The 27,222-nt window shown below is 45.5% G+C and overlaps 2 protein-coding genes and 1 long non-coding RNA gene across 7 annotated transcripts in view; 2 read left to right on the top strand and 1 right to left on the bottom strand.

Moving 5' to 3' along the window:
• LOC308575326 overlaps positions 1–27,222 on the top strand; it is a 65,863-nt gene that overhangs the window by 15,873 nt on the left and 22,768 nt on the right. The window lies entirely within an intron of this gene.
• On the bottom strand, positions 8,108–22,777 carry LOC308575203 (uncharacterized protein). Of its 4 annotated transcripts, XM_081173820.1 has the most exons (7): positions 21,523–22,777; positions 19,222–19,481; positions 16,091–16,426; positions 13,422–13,730; positions 12,144–12,269; positions 10,174–10,220; positions 8,108–9,193 (listed from the first exon to the last, which is right to left on the bottom strand). In XM_081173820.1, the coding sequence occupies exons 2-7, from the start codon at positions 19,256–19,258 to the stop codon at positions 9,149–9,151; spliced, it is 900 nt and encodes a 299-aa protein (XP_081029946.1). In that variant the 5' UTR covers positions 19,259–19,481; positions 21,523–22,777; the 3' UTR covers positions 8,108–9,148. The 4 variants fall into 4 exon arrangements, with proteins under 4 accessions (XP_081029946.1, XP_081029945.1, XP_081029947.1 ...); XM_081173819.1 differs by lacking the exon at positions 21,523–22,777 and having other exon boundaries at positions 19,222–19,562; XM_081173821.1 differs by lacking the exon at positions 21,523–22,777 and having other exon boundaries at positions 16,091–16,423; positions 19,222–19,562.
• Positions 20,256–27,222, top strand: part of FDPS (farnesyl diphosphate synthase) — a 29,735-nt gene continuing 22,768 nt past the window's right edge. Inside the window, exon 1 of one of the 2 annotated variants that reach the window (XM_081173741.1) lies at positions 20,256–20,328. In XM_081173741.1, coding sequence (XP_081029867.1) covers positions 20,271–20,328 — 58 coding nt within the window. In that variant the 5' untranslated portion in view covers positions 20,256–20,270. Of the gene's footprint in view, positions 20,329–23,048; positions 23,206–27,222 lie in introns of those variants that run through there. The other variant, XM_081173742.1, reaches the window with a different exon arrangement.

Below are 27,222 nucleotides of genomic sequence, written 5' to 3'. Positions count from 1 at the left end.
TTGAGTTTTGGGGGGATTTGACCCCAATTAATTTGTTGTTGTTGTTGTTTAGTTGTTTAATCGTGTCTGACTCTTCGTGACCCCATGGACCAGAGCACGCCAGGCACTCCTGTCTTCCACTGCCTCCCTCAGTTTGGTCAAACCCATGCTGGTAGCTTGGAGAACACTGTCCAACCATCTCGTCCTCTGTCGTCCCCTTCTCCTTGTGCCCTCCATCTTTCTCAAAATCAGGGTCATTTCCAGGGAGTCTTCTCTTCTCATGAGGTGGCCAAAGTATTGGAGCCTCAGCTTCAGGATCTGTCCTTCCAGTGAGCACCCAGGGCTGATTTCCTTCAGAATGGATAGGTTTGATCTTCTTGCAGTCCATGGGACTCTCAAGAATCTCCTCCAGCACCATAATTCAAAAGCATCCATTCTTCGCGATCATAAAACCAGACTTTGGACATGCCTGACTTACATTTAAATGCAAACTGAACAACTTTCCTCCCCCATTACTAGCAGTGTCTGACTGAAAGTTGCCTTTGTTATAGGCAGTGGTTCAGGAATCCAAATTAGTTCAGTCCCTGGACAAATTCAGGAAGCTCTCTGGCGTGCCAGAACTCAGCACTAAGCAGGATTGCTCCCACCCATCGCCAGCTGCAAGAAAGAGTGACCCTTCAGAGTTTGGGTGTGCAAATTCCCCCTGCAGGGAGTTCTCCTGCACATTCGAACTCACCACTAAGCAATAATTTGACATGTGGGCGGGACGTGTCATGGCACCATGTGACTGACAGGTGGTTGCCCCACCCACCGACCCACCTGCCAATCTTGGTCTGCAAGGCTGGTCCTGATAAGGATCTGTCCTTCTGTAGCCAAAAAAGATTTCCCAACTATACCATGTTGGGGATTAACTTGAGTGCTCTTGCTTTTATGAGGCAAGGTGTGAGGTCCATCTCTGCAAACTGTACAGGCCACTTGTTGTTGTTGTTTAGTCGTTTAGTCGTGTCCGACTCTTCGTGACCCCATGGACCAGAGCACGCCAGGCACTTCTGTCCTCCACTGCCTCCCGCAGTTTGATCAAACTCATGCTGGTAGCTTCAAGAACACCATCCAACCATCTCATTCTCTGTCGTCCCCTTCTCCTTGTGCCCTCCATCTTTCCCAACATCAGGGTCTTTTCCAGGGAGTCTTCTCTTCTCATGAGGTGGCCAAAGTATTGGAGCCTCAGCTTCACGATCTGTCTTTCCAGTGAGCGCTCAGGGCTGATTTCCTTCAGAATGGAGAGGTTTGATCTTCTTGCAGTCCATGGGACTCTCAAGAGTCTCCTCCAGCACCATAATTCAAAAGCATCAATTCTTCGGCGATCAACCTTCTTTATGGTCCAGCTCTCACTTCCATACATCACTACTGGGAAAACCATGGCTTTTACTATACGGACCTTTGTTGGCAAGGTGATGTCTCTGCTTTTTAAGATGTTGTCTAGGTTTGCCATCGCCTTTCTCCCAAGGAGCAGGCGTCTTTTAATTTCGTGACTGCTGTCACCATCTGCACTGATCATGGAGCCCAAGAAGGTAAAATCTCTCACTGCCTCCATTTCTTCCCCTTCTATTTGCCAGGAGGTGATGGGCCCAGTGGCCATGATCTTTGTTTTTTTGATGTTGAGCTTCAGACCATATTTTGCGCTCTCCTCTTTCACCCTCATTAAAAGGTTCTTTAATTCCTCTTCACTTTCTGCCATCAAGGTTGTGTCATCTGCATATCTGAGGTTGTTGATATTTCTTCCGGCAATCTTAATTCCGGCTTGGGATTCATCCAGCCCAGCCTTTCGCATGATGAATTCTGCATATAAGTTAAATAAGCATGGAGACAATATACAGCCTTGCCGTACTCCTTTTCCAATTTTGAACCAATCAGTTGTTCCATATCCAGTTCTAACTGTAGCTTCTTGTCCCACATAGAGATTTCTCAGGAGACAGATGAGGTGATCAGGCACTCCCATTTCTTTAAGAACTTGCCATAGTTTGCTGTGGTCAACACAGTCAAAGGCTTTTGCATAGTCAATGAAGCAGAAGTAGATATCTTTCTGGAACTCTCTAGCTTTCTCCATAATCCAGCGCATGTTTGCAATTTGGTCTCTGGTTCCTCTGCCTCTTCTAAATCCAGCTTGCACTTCTGGGAGTTCTCGGTCCACATACTGCTTGAGCCTTCCTTGTAGAATTTTAAGCATAACCTTGCTAGCATGTGAAATGAGTGCAATTGTGCGGTAGTTGGAGCATTCTTTGGCACTGCCTTTCTTTGGGATTGGGATGTAGACTGATCTTCTCCAATCCTCTGGCCACTGCTGAGTTTTCCAAACTTGCTGGCATATTGAGTGTAGCACCTTGACAGCATCATCTTTTAAAATTTTAAACAGTTCAGCTGGAATACCATCACTTCCACTGGCCTTGTTATTTGCAGTGCTTTCTAAGGCCCATTTGACTTCACTCTCCAGGATGTCTGGCTCAAGGTCAGCAACCACACTACCTGGGGTGTACGAGACATCCATATCTTTCTGGTATAATTCCTCTGTGTATTCTTGCCACCTCTTCTTGATGTCTTCTGCTTCAGTTAGGTCTTTACCACTTTTGTCCTTTATTATGGTAATCTTTGTATGAAATGTTCCTTTCATATTTCCGATTTTCTTGAACAGATCTCTGGTTCTTCCCATTCTGTTGCTTTCCTCTATTTCTTTGCATTGCTCGTTTAAGAAGGCCTTCTTGTCTCTCCTTGCTATTCTTTGGAAATCTGCATTCAATTTCTTGTATCTTTCATTATCTCCCTCGCATTTTGCTTGCCTTCTCTCCCCCGCTATTTGTAAGGCCTCGTTGGACAGCCACTTTGCTTTCTTGCATTTCTTTTTCATTGGGATGGTTTTAGTTGCTGCCTCCTGTATAATGTTGCGAGCCTCCACCCATAGTTCTTCAGGCACTCTGTCCAGCAAATCTAAATCCTTAAACCTGTTCCTCACTTCCACTGTGTATTCATAAGGGATTTGGTTTAGATTGTATCTTACCTGTCCAGTGGTTTTTCCTACTTTCTTCAGTTTAAGCTTGAATTTTGCTATAAGAAGCTGATGATCTGAGCCACAGTCAGCCCCAGGTCTTGTTTTTGCTGACTGTATAGAGCTTCTCCATCTTTGGCTGCAGAGAATATAATCAATCTGATTTCGATGTTGCCCATCTGGGGATGTCCATGTGTAGAGTCGTCTCTTGTGTTGTTGGAAAAGCGTGTTTGTGATGACCAGCTTGTTCTCTTGGCAGAACTCTATTAGCCTTTGCCCTGCTTCATTTTGAACTCCAAGGCCAAACTTGCCAGTTGTTCCTTTTATCTCTTGATTCCCTACTTTAGCATTCCAATCCCCTATAATGAGCAGAACATCCTTCTTTGGTGTCACTTCTATAAGGTCTTGTAATTCTTCATAGAATTGGTCAATTTCAGTTTCTTCAGCACCAGTAGTTGGTGCATAAACTTGGATTACTGTGATGTTAAAAGGTCTGCCTTGGATTCGTATCGAGATCATTCTATCATTTTTGAGACTGCATCCCAGTACAGCTTTCGCCACTCTTTTGTTGACTATGAGGGCCACTCCATTTCTTTTACGGGTTTCTTGCCCACAGTAGTAGATATGATAGTCATCCGAACTGAATTCGCCCATTCCCGTCCATTTTAGCTCACTGATGCCCAGGATGTCAATATTTATTCTCGCCATCTCATTTTTGACCACATCCAACTTACCCAGGTTCATGGTTCTTACATTCCAGGTTCCTATGCAATATTTTTCTTTACAGCATTGGACTTTCCTTTCGCTTCCATGCATATCCGCAACTGAGCGTCCTTTCGGCTTTGGCCCAGCCACTTCATCAGCTCTGGATCTACTTGTACTTGTCCTCCGCTCTTCCCCAGTAGCATGTTGGACACCTTCCGACCTGAGGGGCTCATCTTCCAGCGTCATAACTTTTATATGCCTGTTGTCTTTGTCCATGGAGTTTTCTTGGCAGGGATACTGGAGTGGCTTGCCGGTTCCTACTCCAGGTGGATCACGTTTGGTCAAAACTCTCCACTATGACCTGTTCATCTTGGGTGCCCTGCTCGGCATAGTTCATAGCTTCTCTGAGTTCTTCAAGCCCCTTCGCCACGGCAAGGCAGTGATCCATGAAGGGGACAGGCCACTTAGAAATGGCTAATTGATGGCTAATTAGGGAGGAATGTAGCAGTGCCAGATTTACATATAAGCTAAACAAGCTATAGCTTAGGGCCCCACTCTCTTGGGGGCCCCAAAAAAATTTAAAGGGAAAAATACAACTGGATGTACATTTCCAAAATATAAGATAAAAAAAGAAATAAAATAAAACCTACACACAGCAACAGTGTTTTGTGTTGTATAGGGTCCTATGATGTAAGTAATGGGCCCCGCCCATTAGTGGACTACTAAGGTGATATTGATATTATATTAAAAAATGCATTGTATTAACTACAATTGCATTGTACAGGTTATAACACTTAATTTCATATTAATAAAGCTGATTATAATTATTAGTACTGTAGTTTGCATCATATATTTACACCTATTATTATTTCATGTTATAGCAAGTTTCTAGGGACTAGATTATGAATCTAAAGGAACTTTTGTTATTGCCAAATGCCAATGTGTTTGCATTATTAAGTTTGTTATGAATAAAAAAATAATTTTAAGTTGGAGCTTAATAATTATTTCACTATTAATATACTTCTTAACTGTCTTTCAGTTCAACAATTACTTTGATAAAATACATATTCTGTTATGTGCGAATGGCTTTAGATACTTATTATTTCCACAAATTTGTTTTTGTTGTTGTTGTCTAGTCGTTTAGTCGTGTCCGACTCTTTGTGACCCCACGGACCACAGCACGCCAGGCACTTCTGTCTTCCACTGCCTCCCTCAGTTTGGTCAAACTCATGTTTGTGGCTTCGAGAACACTGTCCCACCATCTCGTCCTGTCGTCCCCTTCTCCTTGTGCCCTCCATCTTTCCCAACATCAGGGTCTTTTCCAGGGAGTCTTCTCTTCTCATGAGGTGGCCAAAGTATTGGAGCCTCAGCTTCAGGATCTGTCCTTCCAGTGAGCACTCAGGGCTGATTTCCTTCAGAATGGAGAGGTTTAATCTTCTTGCAGTCCATGGGACTCTCAAGAGTCTCCTCCAGCACTATAATTCAAAAGCATCCATTCTTCAGCGATCAGCCTTCTTTATGGTCCAGCCCTCACTTCCATACATCACTACTGGGAAATTACCATATAGCATATATTCAACACACACACACAAAACAGCGACAATTTGATGTTGACAAAGGACAGCTGGACAAATAAAGGGCCTCATTACCTTCAGTAGCTTAGGGCCTCATCAAACCTAAATCCAGCCCTGGATGTAATGGAGCCATTTGGCAGAGGGTATGGCTGGCAGGTATCCCAAACAGGAGCACTTCACGCTGCAACAATTTGTTACAGGTCCCATTTATGGTGGGGAGTACGGGGGTGTCCAAGTCATGTCCCTGCTTTTCATCACTAAAGTAATGGGGGTATCTATAAGAAAAATCAAAGTCAGGGAAACATTCGAAAAGTTTCCTGTTTACTCCCATTTCAAACAAAGCAAACACACAGCAAATACAGACGTAGGAACGGAAACATTTGACTCAGAGAGCAGCCTGTTAGTTCAGAAGCAGGTATCTGTGAGGTATTTGGGCTTGTTGAACCCGAAGAGATGGGTTGTGTAGCAGGAACCCCCCCACCCCAATCATTCAGTTTGTACAAACTTCACACACTCACACTCACACACTACATATAACACACTTCTGTTATAAATTCATAGAAAAATCAACCATACATCGGATTTGCACTGTTCCATTTTTATTTTACTCCATATGACAAGGACTATCAAAGGGGGGTGGCTTGGTTCTGGTCAGCCATAATCCGTTCACCATCCCAGCACATCCACAGGAGCCCTGCCCAGTTGCTATGCCAACCCTGATGGTCCTAGACAGAAGACCATCAAGATCACAAAGAACTTGCATATGGGAGTGGATTCAGCATGGACTGAAACAAAGGACAATGATCAGATCTTCCCTCTGGGGGCGGAAAACTGCCAACTCCCCTTTGTCTCCTGGAAGTGACTCATGGGGAGGGGGAAAGGAGGAACCAGCCAGGTGACAGGACACTCAGGTTACCACCACAACTCCTCCCTCAACCCCTCCTTTCTTTAATGTATGCATGATGTTTCTGGGGGTGGGCTTGACCTAGAGGATGGGAATTTCAAAAGTTTTTATAAGGTCTTGCACACCATCTTTCTGGGTCTTTCCTCTCTCTTGCAAGTGAGGGGAACACCCTGTTGCAACAGTTCAATAAAGGCCAAGCCTACAGGCTGCTGTTTTGCTCCAAGTTATCCTGGTTGGTGTCTTTATTTTGTCCAAGGGGGCCCTCGGATTTTTCCAGTAACAGTTGTCACCGTCTAACTCTAGTCTTCAAAGAACAACTATGATATCTGACTTCCTGCACCCTTTCTTAAATTGTAAAAAGGGCCTTTCTTTCTGCTTTGTATATATTCCTCTAATCATTTTCTTTACAAATATCACTTAATTTCTGCTAATATGAAATTATTAGGAAGGAAGGAAGGATATTATACAATACAAATCTGTGTTAAAAAAGAATGTTTATATTACAGTATAATGAGAGGGATGGGAAGGATTGTGTTAACACTTTTATTGTGTAAATAATGTTGTCTTGTCTTTTCCTCTTTTGATTTTTTTATTTCGTATCTTTGCTATTTCCCCCCTTTCTTTTCCTCTTTTTTATTCCTTTATAAATTTTCTATTTTCTACCTAATTTTCTTTTTCTTCACATGTAAAGAGATAGCATATAATGTTTGTATAGATATATACATTTTTAATCGATAAAGAATAATATTAGTAAAAAGGGCAGGTTGCGAATAAATGTCAACTTGTGTTTCTCTAGTTGAGCCCCTTTAAATGATGTGGTTACAGCTTTTCAAGCTCCAGCTCACCCCCCAAAAAATGCTCTCTGTGTCTTCATGACGAGGACAAAGATGGAAAACAATTTAAACAGAGCACCTAAAATATTCTCGGCCCTGAACGAAGCTTTAAAGCATGGGTAGGCAAACTAAGGCCCGGGGGCCGGATCGGCCCAATCGCCTTCTAAATCCGGCCCGCGGACAATCTGGGAATCAGTGTGTTTTTACATGAGTAGAATGTGTGCTTTTATTTAAAATGCATCTCTGGGTTATTTGTGGGGTGTAGGAAATCATTCATCCCCCATCCCGGCAAATATAGTCTGGCCCCACAAGGTCTGAGGGACAGTGGACCGGCCCCCTGCTGAAAAAGGTTTGCTGACACCTGATGTATACACATGCACACACAATTTCATATATAAAAACCACTTCAAATCTAATACAGTAGTACCTCTGGTTACATACTTAATTCGTTCCAGAGGTCTGTTCTTAACCTGAAACTGTTCTTAACCTGAAGCACCACTTTAGCTAATGGGGCCTCCTGCTGCTGCTGCTGCGCCACCGGAGCATGATTTCTGTTCTCATCCTGAAGCAAAGTTCTTAACCTGAAGCACTATTTCTGGGCTAGCGGAGTCTGTAATCTGAAGCGTATGTAACCCGAGGTACCACTGTACATAGATACCGACTGGGATGGGGGCGGGGGGAATCTAGTGGCTCACAGTTAGTGAGTCAAATTTTCCAGTTACAGAATGACCAGGTAGACTTGGCCACTGAGGAAACGATACTTTATTTCTCCTCCATCTCACTCTGTTACTCAGAAAGGCATAAATATCACAACCAAACATCTTTCTTGGTGTGGTTTTCCTCTGTTGTGCAAGGGAGCCACAAGTGCTGCAAAGCTGGCTGAGGCTGGACGCCACAAACACCTCCTGTCAGACCTGCCTAAACATTTCTGAGCAGAAGGCAAGGCCCGAATGTTGCCCGAGAGCAAACTTGGTTATGTTGCTTTCCTGTCTGTGACAACAATATTTTCCATCACGAGAGGTGTTGAAATTTTGGGAGGTTGGATAGTTACAATGGAATGGTTTCGGTGGTGGGGTGCACATTTTTATTTTTATTTATTATTATTACTTTGTTAAAATAATAAGAAGAAAAGAAAAGAAATCAACTGCCAGAGTTAGGACAAAGACGAGGGTTGGAAGGAGACGAGTTTTGAGCATTGCAGTTGGCTCTGGCGTGTTATGGGGGTGAAAGCTTTCAGTCTGTAAAAAGCAGCAAGCTGGGCAGGGGGACAGAGAGCCAGGGCTGATTTCTGCTGGCATCCAAAACTGTGTCCATGGGAGAAGCAAGGCCTTCTTGGGGTGCTATTGCTGTAAACTCCTCCATCGTGGGCTCAGGTTGTGCGTATATATGTGTCAATAAACCATATAGCATAAAGACAACACAGTCTCCGCTGTGCCTCATTTCCAAAGGAAAGACGAACCCTGGGCAAGCGGAATCTCGCACCCCTCGGAGATTGGGGTGCCGTGTAACAATTCATTTCCACAACAGCTGTGAGAAGGAGGTCACTGTTTCCAGCTTGAAGTATGGGGAACAGGGACCTTTTGCTGACATCGCTTGCTAGCTCTAGAAGCTGAGCTGGTGTTTCTTGTTAGTTTCTGTTTGCCACTGAGCAGCTGCTTAGAGTCACAGTACTCTGTTTACATTCCAGAGACCTTCCAGGCTGTTGGAAATCTCACGGGAGGCGGGATGTGACGTTAGTGGTTTCCTGTTCCTTTGTTCTTTTGTTGTTTCGGTTGCTCTCTGCTTTCACAGAGAGAGGATGTCTTTTCTGTCTGCATAGCGAGAAATAAAACCCTTTGCAATGTAGCCATAAATCTCATCACTTCCGCATGCTGCTGGAAACTCTGCTGTATGGGGAAATGTGCCTTGGAGCCTCATCAAAGGCTCAGGTTGTTAATTATTCGTCGGGAGGGCAATTCCGGAAGATGAGCTTTATCAGCTTGGCCGAGCGGAGATCCCAACATTTCTATCCTCCCAGCCTCGCAGATCAGAATCCAAAAAGCTGCCGCAGCATGTCAGAGTCTTTTGATCCCAGCCCCCCGCCACTTCTGATACTCGCTGCCTCGTTCTTTTCTTAGGTCCTCGAAGCAAGATTTAGCTGGGCATAGCAAGCGCCTTCCTGTTTCATAAAGAGTGGAGAAACTGTTATTTGGAGCACAGGTGGGCAACTTAAGGCCCTCCAAGGCTCTCTGTACGGCCCTCAGAAATCTCCTCAGGCCACACCTCCTCCCCTCTGACCACACCCCCTTTCCCAAGGCCAATCCCCTTACTGACACTGTCTCATATCCATTTGGGCTCATTTCCCCAAATATACCAGCCTCTACTGCTTCTGGGCAACATTCTGAGGGTCACATGCATGTAGTGGGCGGGTCAGAAGTCAAAGTGGGTGGAGCCACAAATGCAAATTTTATTTTTGTTTATTTTCTACACACACATGCCCCTCTCTATTCTCTATTCAGACACTGGACTCAGCTAGATTGGTAAGGAAAAAAAGAGTTTTATATGCGTCGTATATGCATTATAACAGTGTGACACCAGATGGCGCTGTGGAGTTCCGTTTTTTGCCAACGTGATTTCTCATATAAAGTTTACAACGCTTCCTTGTTCTCAACGCTTCCTTGATGTGGAGATATCCAGCCATTGTCTGGGTTCAATGAGACATTTCAGCCAGGCAAAAACGCTCAAGGAGGATTCAAAAAAGGACTAGGGAGGGGTAAGACTCTGAGAAGAGTCCTGGGGGCCAGCTGCAGAGGTCTGGGGGGGGCTGCATCTGGACCTCAGGTATGAGACTCCTGAGCTCTGGAACATCATCACTGCTCTTCACAAGCAAGATAAGCTAGGCTGAAATGTCAAAAATCTGTAAATTCTCCTTTCCTTTCTCTGCACTGCCTCCTCCTTAGGCCAGTTGCACTCGCTTCAGTTCATGTCCAGGTGCAATTCAAAGCACCACCTGTTGGGGGCGCTATAGCAGTGGGCTTCCTGCATTGACGGGCTGGCCTGGATGACCTTGTGAGGTCCCTACAATGTATATCACATATGAAAGCACCCTCAAAATCTGGAGACGTCCCCCCTTCGCCATCTCCAAAGAAAGAGTCATACCTTTTTTACCTCTGAAGATGGAGGTTCAGAGTCCTGGTATTGGGATCCTTGGGGAATAAAAGAAAAGGAGACAATTAGAAATAAATAAAAGAGCTAGAGGGGACATTCTTCTTCAGCTGCTGTGAGGGCCAATATTTTTTGCCAACTGCAAAAGGGATAGGGAAGATGCTCCGTTCGGTTCAAACCTACCTAATTTGGATTTCCCAAAACAGTGGGCACGCCCCCACTAAGTGACTCCACGGAGGAGGATGTGGACCTCCCAGGAGGAACTCAGGAAAAGTCCACAATAACAGCTGAGAATGCATCATGGGAGACCTGTCTAGGGCAGCTTCCTGTTCTTACAGATCCTAACAGATCCCACTGAGAATCCCACCAACAGAAAACGTGCTCAGTCCACTTGTGGTTCCTTGCTGCTTTTCCCTGGAACATAATCCCTGCCTAAAAATCTGCTGCTAAAACACTCAAGTCCAGAGAACCTCGGGTATGCGGGCAAAATGGCCTCTCTGTCTGGCTTTTGGGCTCTCCTCCTAGCCACGCCCTCTCTCCCTAGGCCACACCCCTTACCAGCTTGCTTCACAACCTCATTGAGTGTGCTTGCCTAACTGGAATATGTAATTTGAACTCTGATCATGCCTGGATGGAGGGTGGTGGGGTGTGAGTTTGTGTAGAAACTGATCTACTATGCAAAGGGGGGGAAATTACCATACTTTTCTGTGTATAAGACTATGGGTTTTTTTACTCTAAAATGTGCAAAATTGGGGCTTGCCCTATACACGGATAGTGCAGAGGGGATTTTTTTCTCAAACTGGAGTCCCCCAAAATAGGGGCGTCTTATACACTGAAAAATATGGTACAGTGGTACCTCAGGTTACATACGCTTCAGGTTACACACTCCACTAAGCCAGAAATAGTGCTTCAGGTTAAGAACTTTGCTTCAGGATGAAAACAGAAATCGTGCTCCAGCGGCAGCAGGAGGCCCCATTAGCTAAAGTGGTGCTTCAGGTTAAGGACAGTTTCAGGTTAAGAACAGACCTCCTAAACGAATTAAGTACTTAACCCGAGGTATCACTGTACATTAATTGCTCAGCCACTTTTGCCACTGGCCCTCCCACCGCTTGCAAGTGGCCCCCGGAATATTGCCCAGCAGGAAAAATGTGGCACTCAGACTGAAAAGCCCCACTGATTAGAGTGTTGGTCTATGACCTGGGAGAGCAGGGTTCAAATTCCCATTCAGCCGTGAAGCTCACTGGTTGTGACCCTGGGCCAGTCACTGTCCCTTAGCCTAACCTACCTCACAGGGTTGTTGTGAGGATGCAGGAAGAGGAAGAGAGTCATGAGCACTGCATTCAGCTCATTGGAAGAGGTGGTCTATCAATGTAATACTGTATTTTTCGCCCTATAGGACGCACTTTTTCCCCTCCAAAAATGAAGGGGAAATGTGTGTGCGTCCTATGGGGCGGATGCAGGCTTTCGCTGAAGCCTGGAGAGCGAGAGGGGTCGGTGCGTAGGAAGCTCTCCGCAAGCCTTGGGAGCCCGCGGGAGTTCCCGCCGGTCTCCCGAGGCTTCCGGAGAGTTGCCTGCATCCCGAAGCCCAGGGCACACTGAGTAGCGTGCCCCGGGCTTCGGGCAGATATCCGCAAGCTTGGGGAGACCAGCGCGACTTCCCGCCGGTCTCCCACGGCTTGCGGATAGCAGCCTGTTCTGGGGGCTGGGGTCGGGGGAAGCTTGGGGGGAAATAATTTTTTTTTCTTTATTCCCCCCCCCAAAAAAAACTAGGTGCGCCCTATGGGCCGGTGCGCCCTATGGGGCGAAAAATGCAGTAAATTAAATAAACAACAAAATAAAAATAAACGTGGACCTTGAACTTTTTTTAAAAAAAAGGTTCCTAAGTAATGCCTGACTTTAAGAGAGCCTGAAATAAAATTTAAACACTTGTTGTTGATTTCTTAGGACATGGCTGCTGATATTACCTAGCCTGGAGCGGCTGCATCGAATCCAAAGGAAGCTTAAGAGAAGTATCAGCAGTGTCAGAACAGCCAGGACAGGCAAAGACACTGAGAAGCTGAGACATTTGTTGTCTACGACTGCAGAGGAAGCTGTAAAAGGGAAAGGGAGAGGGAGGGAGGGAACAGGCAGACATTACTTAGCAACTGCTGTCACTGACACAGAGCAGAAGAACCCCATCATTTATATTTTGCTTCATTGTGTTACTGGAGGAGGGGTGGGGTTTGCATTCCCTGAACTGAAGAAGCAAAGCTATTCTGCAAAATCCGTACTTTCCTGAATTTTGCAATGCGGTTCCCCAGCCGAAAAAATAGGCACGTTGGGAGAAAAGTGTGCATTCAAAGCATATATTTGTGGAAACAATGTCTAAGAAGGAAATATATGTGGGCAAATGGCTTGCCCAAAATGTGCATACAGTGGTACCTCGGGTTAAATACGCTTAAAGTTACATACGCTTCAGGTTACAGACTCTGCTAACCCAGAAATAGTACCTCAGGTTAACAACTTTGCTTCAGGATGAGAACAGAAATCGTGCTCCGGTGGCGCGGGAGCAGCAGGAGGCCCCATTAGCTAAAGTGGTGCTTCAGGTTAAGAACAGTTTCAGGTTAAGAACAGACCTCCAGAACGAATTAAGTACTTAACCCGAGGTACCACTGCAGTCGGTTAGGACCAATGACTAAGCCAATAATGCTCATCACCTGTAACCAATAAAGTTGTGGCCTTAAAGTAAAGGTAAAGGGACCCCTGACCATTAGGTCCAGTCATGACCGACTCTGGGATTGCGGCGCTCATCTCGTTTTATTGGCCGAGGGAGCCGGCGTACAGCTGGTCATGTGGCCAGCATGACAGCCACTTCAGGTGAACCAGAGCAGCGCACAGAAACGCCATTTACCTTCCCGCCAGAGCGGTACCTATTTATCTACTTGCACTTTGACGTGCTTTCGAACTGCTAGGTTGGCAGGAGCAGGGACCAAGCAACAGGAGCTCATCCTCTTGTGGGGATTCGAACCGCTGACCTTCTGATTGGCAAGTCCTAGGCTCTATGGTTTAACCCACAGCACTATCCTTAATAATTGTGTCATGTGTCTTTATTTTCACTGGGGGGGCGGAAACTCACCACGCAATTCTATGATTCTTTGGCTTAGCATAATGCAGCTTCCTCTATTCCTAAGAACCAACACATGAAGATGACCAGCCAATTTTGTCGACAAGAGCAGAGGATTACGTGCCACACCACCACTCACCTGCAGGGAATTCGGCGTTCATCCTGACAGCAGCGCCCGAGGAGTTGAACCTGACCTCACACGTGAAATTCGCAGGGCTCGTGTTCAAATCCAGGGGGATGTGAAGGACACTGATGAACGTCCAAGAACTGCGGTTGCTTCTCATCAGCAGTGTCTCTGGCCAGAGATGTCCAGGAACGTCCCAGGACACTTGGACGAAGCTGGAAGCGCCGTGGACCACGCAAGCCATTTTGTTGCTCTGCAAGATTCGAGATCCTTCACGTGGAGCGGACTGCAAAAGCATCACCCAGGTGCTCTGGGTGTAGCTATCTGTGTGTGTTGCAGGGAACGAAGCCGAGAGTTCAGGAAACGGCAACAACAACAACAATAATAACAATAAATTTTATTTATACCCCGCCCTCCCCAGCCAAGACTTGGCTCAGGGCAGCTAACACCAAATATAAAAACAATTGATTGAAATACAGCTTAAAAAATAAGATTAAAATACAGCTTAAAAAACAAGATTAAAATACAACACAAAAACATTAAAATGCAGCCTCATTTCAGTGGAAACGCAAATCAAAAACTTTTTGGGGGATGAAAACATTAAGTCTTCACCAAGGCCAACTATCCAGACTGGTCCTACGTGGGCCAGAAAAAAGCCAGGGAAGTCCCCAAATAGGAGTTTCAACACAGAAAGAGAAAGGAAAAAAGAAAGAAAGAGGGGGAGGGAATCAAACTGATTCCAAGCCAAAGGCCAGGCGGAACAACTCTGTCTTACAGGCCCTGCGGAAAGAAATCAGATCCCGCAGGGCCCTGGTCTCATGAGACAGAGCGTTCCACCAGGCCGGAGCCAGTGTTAAAAAGGTCCTGGCTCTGGTTGAGGCTAATCTGACTTTCTTAGAGCCCGGGACCTCTAGGGTGTTGCTATTTATGGACCTTAAGGTCCTCCGTGGGGCATACTGGGAGAGGCGGTCCCGTAGGTACGAGGGTCCTAGGCCGTGAAGGGCTTTAAAGGTCAAAACCAGCACCTTAAATCTGACCCTGTACTCCACCGGGAGCCAGTGCAGCTGGAAAAGCACTGGGTGAATATGCTCCCATGGCAGTGACCCCGTGAGGATCTACATTTTGTAGAGGATTTCTACAACCACAAAAGTGTGGACTGTACAAAAAGAGAGTGCGTAGGGCTGCTCCTCTTGCTTGCTGTGCTCTTCAACCTGGTGCCATGCACCAGGAGGCAGCTTCGCCTGCTGAACAGCAGCCTGAAGGGGGAGAAGGAGGGAGTGACTCCACCCTGCAGCTGATCAACCTTCAAGGACACAGAGAAAGCACCGATGAACCCCAGCTGGCTTCAGTCTTCTTAAGCAGAGCTTCCAGCAGCAGTCAGATGCCTGCAGTTCCTGGCCCAATCTTGCTGCTTCCTGTTCATCTTGATCCTTGACCCCATGGTAATCGGATTCCCTGACCCTTGGACTATCTGGGCATGCCGTTTGCCTGACCCTAAGGCTGGACCTGACCTGACTTCGGATGCGGAGTCTGCCTCCAGGCAAACACACCTCAGAGACTCTTCTGGTTGTCTAGCCTTCCTCTCCACTGACCTCTGCACGTGGTTGCGCAGCAATGAGACTAAGACACCTGCTCATTTTCCAACTGCCCTTCTCCCACACCTGACAACTCCCTCTTTTTTGTACACCTTACCTACCCCCTCACAGCTTGCCCTAAGCCCCTCGTCACACAGATTTCTCAACCCCTCTTAAAGGAAGTAGGAAGCGTTTGACAGAGCAGCTTGCTAAGGCGCTGTGTGAACCACCTTTCCCCTCCATTAAACAGTTCGCCCGGGTTGCCTGCCACCCTGCACTGCTTCTTCACTCACTTGCTGTACATCTCACTGCTGTTGGCGTGGCCACCTATTGGTGGCCATGCCAATTGCAGCATGATGCTAACCTTATATTTTTTATGTATACGGTGGTATCTCTGGATGCGAATGGGATCCGTTCCAGAGCCCCATTCACATCCTGAAGTGAACGCAACCCGCGTCTGTGCGTCTGCCTGTGCGTGGGTTGCGATTCGCCATTTCCATGCATGCGCGTGACGTCATTTTGAGCATCTGCGCATGCCCGAGCGGCGAAACCCAGAGGTAATGCGCTCTGTGCACAAAAATGTATAAATATGAGGCAATAATGTACAAAAACTAACTTCCTTAGGGGAAGTTAGATGCAAAAATATGTGTGTTAGGAGAAAAAGACACTAAAATGCTGATGAATCCTCATTGGGACTTGCAGTCAAACCTTGGAAGTTGAATGGAATCCGTTCCGGAAGTCTGTCCAACTTCCAAAACGTTTGGAAACCAAAGAGCGGCAGCTTCTGATTGGCTGCAGGAAGCTCCCGCAGCCAATCGGAAGCTCTATTGGTCGTTTGGCTTCCAAAAATAGTTCGCAAACCGGAACTGTCACTTCCGGGTTTGCGGCGTTTGGGAGCCAAAACGTTCAACTTGCAAGGCGTTCGGGATCCAAGGTACGACCGTATTTCCAATAAAAACAAATTACAAACATGGCAGCTGAACTTAAAACAGATTTTGCCCACTGTTAGTAAGGAGACAGTATAGGCTTTGAACTGAGAAGGAGGACTGTGGTGGTAGAAGAGACTCAATACCCCTCACACTCCAAAGCTCAGTCTTTTTGCTTTCTTACCTCCAACAACCAGCGAGGAGCCATTGCTGAAAGTCAAGGTGGGATTTCTCTTGGCGCACATATACAGGCCAGTATCTTCCTTTTGGGCCTTGGTGATAGCCAAGACCAGATTTTTCCCTTTTGCCTCGCAAGCAAACCTGCCTCCATCTTCCTTCTCTGAGCATTTCTTAATGAAAAGGGGTGAGCCATCCTCTCTCCTTTTATACCAGCTGAAGGACAAGCCTTTGTCTTCCACGCTTTCTGTAGAAAAGCACTCAAGTTGGGCTGGGCTCCCGGTATCTACAAAATGGAACGGCTCCGTCTGATACAATAAGAGTAACTGGACTGGTAATACTGCTGAGAGAGGGGAGAAATGATGAAAGAAGGAACGTTGCAGTTGGGTCTTGTTTCCTTTCACACAAAGGGAGATTCCCTAATGAACAAAAGCAATCCTGAGTATAGAAAGCTGGTAGGCTTTTTTGGGGGTGGGGGAAGAAAGAGGTCATTGTCTTCTTGTGCTGTATAAGTGACAAAAGGGAGCCACACCCCTCATTTAAGTTTATCGGTTATCTTTTCTCTTAGGGTGGTTTATCATACATAATAATAACCATTCTGGGTGGTTTCCAACAGAATATTAAAATACAATAGTTTATTAAACATGTTATGTACTGAGTTGAATAGGATCCAAAATGCAGCAGTCTGATTGGTCCTAGAACAATAGGATCCAAAATGCAGCAGTCTGATTGGTCCTAGAACAATAGGATCCAAAATGCAGCAGTCTGATTGGTCCTAGAACAATGCAGCAGTATGATTGGTCCGCAGGAGCCACCCAGTCCAGCTCCAGGTGGAAGTGAATCCACAACCTGATTGGCCTACAGGAGAATCCCAGAATTCGCCAATCACGTGTGTAAATAATGTCTGTAAATATTGTGTAAATAATGTATATAAAGCAGATATTGTGGGGGAACTTCCATTCCTCCTCACCACTTTGAGCTGAATAAAGAGCATGAAATCCACTCTCAACTCCGAGTATATTTCAAAACATTAAAAGCTTCCCTAAACAGGGCTGCCTTCAGATGTCTTCTAAAAGTCTGGTAGTTGACTTTCTCTTTGACATCTGGTGGGAGGGTGTTCCACAGGGCGGGTGCCACTACCAAGAAGGCCCTCTGCCTGGTTCCCTGTAACTTGGCTTCTCGCAGCGAGGGAACCTCCAGAAGGCCCTCGGCACTGGACCTCAGTGTCCGGGCAGAACAATGGGGGTGGAGGCGCTCCTTCAGGTATACTGGACCGAGGCCGTTTAGGGCTTTCAAGGTCAGCACCAACACTTTGAATTGTGCTCGGAAATGTACTGGGAGCCCGTGTAGGTCTTTCGGTACCAGTGGTCTATGTCCATCCTATCGGTCTTCCCAGTGTCTAGTTATGATATTTAGCTGCACACTCTTTCCCCCGCAATGTCTATGACAATAGTGTCTCATTCGATCTGTGAAAAATGCTCTATGAATCGAAAATGGAGACACTATATGTACTTTCCCGTTTATTTGTTTTGTAGCACATAAAGATTTTTTTAAAAAAAATAAAGACTATTTTTAAAAAGTATAGAAAGCTGGTTACCCCTATTCCAAATTCCATTCAGGAGGAATTTGACTTATACTACCTTTTTTGCTGGTGAAGTTCTGCCAGATTGTGGGGTCCTGAATAGCCACATCACTGGAAAACACCTTTTTGGGAGTCTTAAGCCAGAGTAAATTTAAGAATGTCGGCTGAACTGGGGTGAGGGCAATAGTATGTCTCTGATTTAGCCAGTGCTTTTTTCTTTTAAAAATGTTTAGGAGTACTCTCATTTTGACTCAAGAAAATCACCATTTTATAGTTCAAATCAGGAAACATAAATACAGTAAATGGACAAAAGTACAAAGATTCACAGAATGTTTAGGAGTATGCGTACCCCTGTGTACCCCCAGAAAAAAACAACAACACTGGAATCTGCTGAGGTGAAAAACTTACACCAGCTCAGTCAGGAAAGCCCAAGCTCCACCAAACCGAAATTCTCTAATCCCAGTGGATCTTGGGTTTGGATTGTACTGTTAGGCAGAATCCGTCAACCTTGCCTCCCCAGAGAATACTGAACTACAGATCTCATCATTCCCAGCCAGTTCAGCCAATGGTCAAGGATGATGGGAGTTATAGTCCAATGATACCTGGGGGTGCAAGGTTGAATAAATAGGGCTGATCTAAAGCCATTAGTTGTATTTATTTCGGAAATTTGTACCCCACCTGCTGTTGTTAATGTTTTCAGAATGCCCTTAAAAACAACCTAAAACCATTGAAAACCAGTCTTGTACATTTGTGTGTGTGTGTTTTAAAAAAAAACACTTGCTGGTTTTATCAATATTTTGATAATTTTATTATGCCTACTGTTTCAAAAGTCTATTTTCATTGTTTATTTTCATTGCTTAATTTATAATTTTCTGTAAACTATATTGCTTTTAATTAAGCAATACAGAATCTGACAAATAAATATTTTGTCAAGTACCTTAAGGTCCAAAGTTTTAAAGAAGTTTTGTTTCGTTTTTAAGCAGTTCTTCTGCATAGGCTACGACTGTAAGAAATGTATATGTCTTGTGGTTTCTCAAGACTAACAGGGTTTTTTTGGCAAAAGGGTTTGTGGACTACAGTTCATCAAGTGTTATACTCGGAGAGGGGGAGATGAGAACAGAGAAATCTGAAGAGTGGGGTGAAAAGGTAATGAAATGGAAGAGTTGGTCTATTGCTTTTTGATGCAAAGCTCAAATAAATACAAGATAAACCGAATGACCTTTCACAACAGCAGCAATAGGAGATAACATTATTCTGCTTAGCTGTGTTCCAAAAATTCTTTGTAAACCACTTTGAGGGCTTTTTAAAAACCATCAAGTGGTTATAAATCTTATGAAATCAAATAAATAAATGCTTTAACAGCTACAAGGGGAGACAGAACCCTTGTCTCAACTGAGTCCTAAACTAATAGGATCAAATTTGCCGATTGGCTGGAGAACGGTAACTTTCAGGCTTGCAGCAGGGTATCTTGGGAGAACATTCAACACACACACCCTGATCCCACCCCCCAGATTAATAACAATTAAATGATTCAGATGAAACGCATAAGTCATTACCTGTGCAGATCAAAACGAGGCACTGCGGGAACTGCATCCCCCAAAGTCGTCAGCTGCGCCCAGGAGCCCCGAGCCAGCGTTTGAAACGGCAACCTCGAGAAAAAGGGTCTGAGATCATCCTGACCCCATTTCCTTTGTGAAGAAACCCAGCCTCTGCGTGGGTGGTACAGTTTGAGACAAGGTGGCTGAACAGAATAACAGTGTGGCTTCACAAGTACAGTGGTACCTCGGGTTACATACGCTTCAGGTTACACACTCCGCTAATAAAGAAATAGGGCTTCAGGTTAAGAACTTTGCTTCAGGATGAGAACAGAAATAGGGCTCTGGCGGCGCGGCAGCAGCAGCAGCGGGAGGCCCCATTAGCTAAAGTGGTGCTTCAGGTTAAGAACAGTTTCAGGTTAAGACCTGAACAAATTAAGTACTTAACCCGAGGTACCACTGTAGTCATTTGCTAAATGTGGATCGGTTCCAGGGCTTGGACACAGTCAGTACCGGATTTACGTATAAGCTAAACATGCTATAGCTTAGGACCCCATTATCTTGGGGGCCCCCCAAAAAATTAAAGGGGGGGAACTGGATGTACATTTCCAAAATATAAGATAAAAAACAAATAAAATAAAACCTACATGCAACAACAGTGTTTTGTGTTGTGTAGGCTCCTGTGAGGTAAGTCATGGCCCCTGCCTGCTAGCCTGCTCCCTAAAATATCACTGGTTTGCTCATTTCTATATAGAGTGCCTACATTCTGCATGGACTTGTTGCAGGACAACATGTGCAAATGGCTTTAGATACCTATTTGGTTCATAAATTACCATATAGCATATATTCAACACAAAAAAACAGTGACAATTTGATGTTGACAAAGGACAGCTGGACATATAAAGGACCCCATTACCTTCAGTAGCTTAGGGCCTCAGCAAACCTGTATCTGGCCCTGGACACAGTGAAGGCTTTGGGTCTTGCAATTTGCTGGGCCGCATCACGGAACAGATGCCAACACTAGTTGGGGTGGGGTGGGATTCTGTCTCCCCAGTAGGGATGCAGGCGGAATGCAATTCAATTCACATCTGAAGGCAAATCTATCAAATTCACAATATCTGGAACCAGGTGAGACCTAAAACACAGCCGTATTCCAATATTTGCCCTTGTCGTGAATTTTGCACTGTAGTTGCGCAATGTAGTTTTTAAAAAACTAACAAATTAATGGAAATTATGGATTATTTTTTATTACTGGGTGGAATTCAAGGCTGCGCTCTTCCAATAGTTCTGCTTGCCAGATGGAACAATTCTTCCCTCTCTTTCCCTTGAATGCTGTCCTGGGGTGCGAGGTTCCCTAACCCCCGTGAGGTAATTTGGGGGGGGGCACAGAGGGGAGGGCTTCCACTTATGGGCCTCATTAAGTGAATCCCACCCATTTCTATAAAATAGTGAGGATGATTTTTTCTTATTAGTCATTTTTTTGTGAGAAGCAACATACCAAAAGCCAGCACCTACAGAATAAACGCTAAAACACATTCATATTGATATGAAAAGGGAGGCTTAAAACATCCTCCTCACTGAAGGAGGCCACAGATAATTTAACAGCGTGGTGGAAAAGAAGTGTAGTTTTTTGTGTTTTGTTTTGTTTTGCCTGGCATCTAAAATATAGTTGGAATTTATCTTCATGTAAATTGCTTTTGATAGGGTGTTTTGTTTGCAATCAAGCAGTGTATAAATTTTATTAGATATGAAGTAGCTTTGAGGCTTTTGTTGTTTATGGTGGCTAACAAATAATTTACGGCAGATCCACACCATACAGTTAAAACACTCGACATCTCCTTGCAGAGCTATAATTCCCAGCACCTAAAAAAAAAAATCTACAGTTCCCAGGATTCTTTGGAGGAAGTCATGCACTTGAAATGTGCATTTGGCGTGCCTGGCGTTACCACCCATCCTTCTTTTCTCTCTCCGCTTTCCTTTCCTTTTGTAGGGAAGTATAGTCCTGGGTTAAACCACAGAGCCTAGGACTTGCCAATCAGAAGGTTGGCAGTTCGAATCCCCATGACGGGGTGAGCTCCCGTTGCTCGGTCCCTGCTCCTGCCAACCTAACAGTTCGAAAGCCCGCCAAAGTGCAAGTAGATAAATAGGTACCACTCCGGCGGGAAGGTAAACGGCGTTTCCGTGCGCTGCTCTGGTTCACCAGAAGTGGCGTAGTCATGCTGGCCACATGACCTGGAAGCTGTACGCCGGCTCCCTCGGCCAATAAAGCGAGATGAGCGCCGCAACCCCAGAGTCAGTTACAACTGGACCCTTTACCTTTACCTATAGTCCTGGGCTACATTTTGGAGTCCCTTGTTTTGCCATCCTCCTCTTGACTATTCCAGCCTTGATCTCGCTCTCCAGAAAGCACTGTGCCAAAGGTGATGGCATTTGTAAGACCTTTCCTTTACAGCCAGCTATTACGCAAGGCAACATAGATGAACTTTCCCCTTTGTTTCGCTTTCTTCCTTGCAGGGGATGCAAAGCAAAAAAGCAAGGCATATACCGGTACTTAGGAGGAAGATCCCTCAGGGAACTGACATCCTCGCCTTCTTTTTAAAGATATATTGCTTCTTGTTTGGGTGGATGGCTTAAAATGATCAGCCCAAAGCCTTTGGGCAGTCTGCGTTTGGAAAACATGAAATTATATTTGCACAGTATTACTATTAATAAGGTTGCAGTGTTTAATTTATTAAGAGGTTATATTAAATTAATTTTAAAAGAATTTATAGATAAATGAGGCGTACCTGATTACTGTAATTAGGCTAGACATTAGGCCAGGGTTGGGCAGGTAGTGACCCTAGGGGTGACAGAAAGAGGGAGAGAAAAAGGTTGGGAGAGAAGTGGCTGAAGCAGAGAAAGAGAAAAATGGCAGAAAGAGTGCTTTTCATTTAAGAAACAGACACAGTAAAATTAAAAACCAGCTCAGCCTCCTTTGTGAGGCTATCCTTGACCTTTCTCTTTTCATCCCATTTCAGTTACACAGAAGTACGTTTCAACAACCCAAATGTGGTCAGACTGTGTCCTGGTAGAAGTTTGCCTTTTTTGCAGAAGAAGGGAAGAGGCAAAGAAAGAAAACACACATCAGAACTTAGTATTTTTTATGTGCTAAGTTTTAGACGGCTTGTATTAAACACAACCTTTTTCATTACACTACTCAGTAGGGTTTCTTGCAACTCTGTGCCTCTCAGGGGGTGAGAAACATTTTTGTGGGGTTGCATTCCCTTCAGTCTTTGGGGGGGCATCTGTTGGGTGGGTGTGCACATTCTACTGCAATGAAATGAAAGCGTCTCGCCATTAATCTATGGAGGGTGAAAAAATTGCTTGTTACACTGTGAGTCTTCCCTCCCCCCAGATTGATATATCCCTTTTGTGAACCAAATCAACACTGCTATCACCAACAGGCAACAGATCTAAACCAGACCAGCTTCGCTTCAGAAGCAATAAGATAAAAAACCGAAGTCTTAACGGCACAATAGTTCCCTGACGAAGAACCCTGTGAGGTCAGAAGGCTTGCGAAACTTTTAAAAGCAAACACTCCTTTGCGGCAGCGCACCCTCCCATTATTGCCTCCCACCATGGGCTGGTTTGTTTCCCGCCTTCTCTTCCCACCCCTTTTGTTCCCCCGCCAGCCAATCCACAGCTCCCGTGGGGTTCAAGCGCCTCTGCTCACTCCTCCTGATTGGCTCCCCGCCCCATGGCCCGTCCTCATACGATGGAGAAAGCCAATCCAGGTGGTGGCGCTGCTATGGTCCATTTTTACCAAGGGAACCGCCGCCCTCTTTCGCGGTGCACTCTGGGGGTTGTAGTCCGCCAGCGGCAAACCTGCGCTGGGTTCCTTGGGGCTCTGACAGCGCGAGGACTACAAAGCCCTGAATGCCCCCCTGCGCAATAGGAATCTCTATAAGTAATGCTGCCTGCAACTCTGGCTCAGTGGCGCAGAGAAGCCTGGAGAAACAGGATCAGGTGAGAGAGCTGGCGGGGAGGGGTAGAAATCTTCCTTTTTTTCTTATTCCCTTATAATGCTATACTATAAAATCAACAGGGAGCCTAAAAAAATAGCAGTTCTTTAAGGTGCCACAAGACTTCTTTGTTGATTTACCTGCAATAGACTTAGCACGGCTATCCCACTGGAAACTGCCTTTATTACCCACCCGAGGTCTGCGTGTGTATTACCCAGTCTAGACGCAGGGAAAAACCCCATCAAAGAGCGGGGAAAGAAGGCAAAAGGGTTCCTTAAACAGGAATGGGCGGGGTGGACTCCCGGATTCTCTGCAAACGTGACTGTGGTTAGGACATTGTTGACAATGCAAGTCACTAGTCCTCAAGGGGTTTTGCTCTCTTACCTTCCAACACCACATACCTGAAATAGCGTAGTGGCAAATTCGCAAGTCTTTTCGTGATAGTCAAAACCATGGCCGCTTCTAAGACAATGCAATAATAATAATAATAATGGAAGCATTTCAATGATCGATGCAAATCTCCAGGTTTTGCCTTTCATAGGAATTTACAGTTTTTCTGTGCGCATACTTGGGAAATGATTTGGAGTGCTCCAGTATATTCCTTCAGGGTGATTTAAGTTGTGCTTTTCTTGAAGTTCCATTGTACGTAACAGAACGTGTGTGCCTTCTCTTGAAACAGAAGGATCTTATGTTCTCTGTGTTCCTAAACACTTTACTTTCACCCCCGGGAACACACTCCTGCTTGGCTCCCTGGTATGGTCCAGAGCTTAGGGCAAGGGAACAAGCTGAAAGATGACTCAAGCTTTGGGCTCCACTTTTGAATATGGAGGTCTGGTTGGAAGAAACATAGACCCTATTGGGACAGAGCTTCTCCGAGACTTGATGTCTAATACCAAAAAAACCGGCAGAGAGGGACTGAGAGAGATTTGAGGGCCTCGGACGTGAGATCTCCAGGCTGATAGTTGATAGACTGAGGGACATTTTTGGGGGATCGAAACCGGGAAAGGGGGGGTGAGAGTTTTGGAATCCAAAGGGTGTATAATTATATGTTGTCTCTCTGTTATTTTGTTTTGTAATTAATATAAAAATTGGGAAATTTGTGGAAGGGAATTTGGGTCGACCTTAGAAAAGGGTGTAAAGAATGAGTATTGTTGTTTAAATTGAGGTCTATAAGTTAAAATTGGTTAATTAAGATGAATTAAGTATAATAATAATAAGGTAAAAGTTGGGGACAAGAACTTGCTGAGCTAACTATTGGAATTGGAATACAAGAAGGGGAGGTGTGAGGAAGTCAGGGAAAGATGTTAAGAAAATAAGGATCCGAAACTATACTTGTTATTTGTGTTGTGTTTGTGTTTTTGTGTTTGTTTAAAAATTTGTGAAACTTTAATAAAAATGTATATATATATAAAAAAAGAAAGATTACTCAAGCATAATGTGGAGGAAAACTCCGGTGGAATGCAATCGAACACTCATCGCTGAGCCTACCTAGTGGCATTGAAGGTGGCAAAAAAGTCATACTTTGCTGCCTCCGTTGCATCCTCATTGTGCCATCCAGCAGAGCTTTTTCCAGGTGTGGGGGCTTTTACAACCTGGCCTGAAGGAAGTGGCAAAACTGATCATAGCTCGCTGTGGCTTCTTTGCAAAGAATTTTGAGGATAAAATTGCTTGCATCCACCAGGATTTTGACTCTGCTGTTACACAGCAGATGAATCTTAAAGGGTGTCCAGAGCACTGTCTCGTCCTGTTGTGTTGGATGAGTTTCAGTAAACTCAAGGATGTCGAAGATGTGCTTGGAACAGTCAGATGAGGTGATTAATGCCTCCTTGTAAGATGGGTGGTCCCTGCCTGCTTAAGTACATGGCGATGAAGCCACTCCTTTCAGGAAACCCTCTCTGGATAAAAAAAATCTAAGTACCGTATTTTTTGCTCTATAAGACTCATTTCCCCCCCTCCTAAAAAGTAAGGGGAAATGTGTGTGCGTCTTATGGAGCGAATGCAGGCTGCGCAGCTATCCCAGAAGCCAGAACAGCAAGAGGGATCGCTGCGCAGCAAAAGCAGAGATTCAGATTTTTTTTGGTTTTCCTCCTCCAAAAACTAGGTGTGTTTTATGGTCTGGTGCGTCTTATAGAGCGAAAAATACGGTAACTACAAGCAAGTTGCCAATCTCCCCTTATTGAGCAAGGTTTTGAGTGGGTTGTCGTGGACCAGATCCAGGGGCTCTTCAAGGAAACAAATTTTCTAGATCCATTTCAGTCGGGGTTCAGGCCAGGGCTTTAGAGGTGTCACAGTCCGGTTCACGGGAGATTGAAGTCCTAGCAAGGGAACGTCAGGACCGGGGGCAAGATGGTGGGGTGGGAGCAGGAACGGGGGTCTAGGAGTCAGGAAACCAAGGGTCCGAGGGTCAGGAAGCAAGGAGTCCAGAAGTCAAGGGTCCGAGGATCAAGAAGCAAGGAGTCCAGAAGTCAAGGGTCTGAGGATCAAGAAGCAAGGAGTCAAGAGAGCCAGTGTGGTGTAGTGGTTAAGAGTGGTAGACTCGTAATCTGGTGAACCGGGTTCACGTCTCCACTCCTCCACATGCAGCTGCTGGGTGACCATGGGCTAGTCACACTTCTTTGAAGTCTCTCAGCCCCTCTCACCTCACAGTGTTTGTTGTGGGGGAGGAAGGGAAAGGAGACTGTGAGCCGCTTTGAGACTCCTTCGGGTAGTGATAAAGCGGGATATCAAATCCAAACTCCTCTTCTTCAAGAAGCCGAGGTTCAAGGATCAGGAAGCAAGAAGCCAAACACAGCGAGGCAGGAAGCGTGTTGCTGTGGCAAAGAGCCGAAGGGAAATGCTGATCTTATATCCCTTCCCGGCTCTTGCCACCAGATGCTGTGAGTTACCAATCAGACTCACCTGTGGGGCCGCGCCTTGCCTCTCCAGAACAAACTTAGGAAGGCCCCAGTCCCTCAAAGTCCTATTGGTCACAGGGCCTGGCTCCTGCACGCACACCTGACAAGAGGAGGGTGGCACCACTTTGCGGTGGTTCCCGTCCTACTTGGATGGTCGTTTCTAGAGGGTGATTTTGGGGGGTGCTCTTCAGTCCTGTGGAGCCATCAATGTGCGGTTCCTCGGGGTTCAGTTTTACCCCCTTATGCTGTTTAACATCTACACGCAACCGCTGAGCGGAGTTATCCAGAGTTTTGGACTATGTTGTCGGCAATACGCTAACGGCTCTGCTTCTCGTATGCATCTGCGGTTGTAGCAGTGGGTGTGCTAGACCGTTGTCATACCTCGGTAATGGGATGGATGAGATTCTCTCTGAAGGAGTGAGCGCATAGCTTGGGTGTACTTCAGGTTCCTTTGCTGTCACTTGAGGCTCAGGTGGTCTCAATGGCACACAGTGGCTATCTTCAGCTTTGGCGGGTGGCCCATCTGTGCCCCTATCTGGACAGGGGTAGCCTAACTTTTGCCATCTATGCTCTGGATAATCCTCTAGGTTAGATTACTGTGATGTGATACATATAGGGCTGCCTCTGAAGACAGTTCAGAAACTTCAGCTGGTGCAGAATTCGGCAGCCAGGTTGCTAATTGAAGCAAGACAGTTTGAACATATTACTTTCATTCTGGCCCAACCGCCTTGGCTGCTAATTAGTTTCTGGGCCGAATTCAAAGCGCTTGTTTTGATCAATAAAGCCTTAAGCTGTTCAGAATCACTATACCTCAAGGACTGCCTTTCCCCATACAAACCAACCTGGACTCTGCGGTAATCATGAGAGACCCTTCATTGAATGCCTCCTCCATGAGAGGTACGGAGGGTGGCAACATGAGAACAGGGCCTTTTCTGCAGTGGCTCCCCTTTTGTGGACGCCTCTCCCCAGGGAGACTTACCTGGCTCCTTCATTACATATCTTTAGGTGCCAGACGAAAACATTCCTCTGTAACCAGGCCTTTGGCTGATTAATATTCTATGGCCTTTTAAATATGTTTGTGGGGGGATTATTGTTTGTTTTGGTTTTATTACATGTATTTTGTGTTC

Source organism: Podarcis bocagei, assembly GCF_964188305.1.
Source record: "Podarcis bocagei genome assembly, chromosome: 16".
Taxonomy (NCBI): Eukaryota; Metazoa; Chordata; class Lepidosauria; order Squamata; family Lacertidae; genus Podarcis; species Podarcis bocagei.
The sequence above is the reverse complement of the archived record's forward strand: the minus strand, read 5'-3'. Positions and strand labels throughout refer to the sequence as shown.

Coding starts and splice junctions, on each gene's coding strand:
- LOC308575203 (XM_081173820.1), bottom strand. CDS start 19,258: ATGCAGTTCCCGCAGTGCCTCGTTTTGATCTGCACAG. Junction 16,427..19,221: donor CCTCGTTTTGATCTGCACAG/GTAATGACTTAT, acceptor CCCCTCTCTCAG/CAGTATTACCAGTCCAGTTA. Junction 13,731..16,090: donor CTCCTCGCTGGTTGTTGGAG/GTAAGAAAGCAA, acceptor CAACACACACAG/ATAGCTACACCCAGAGCACC.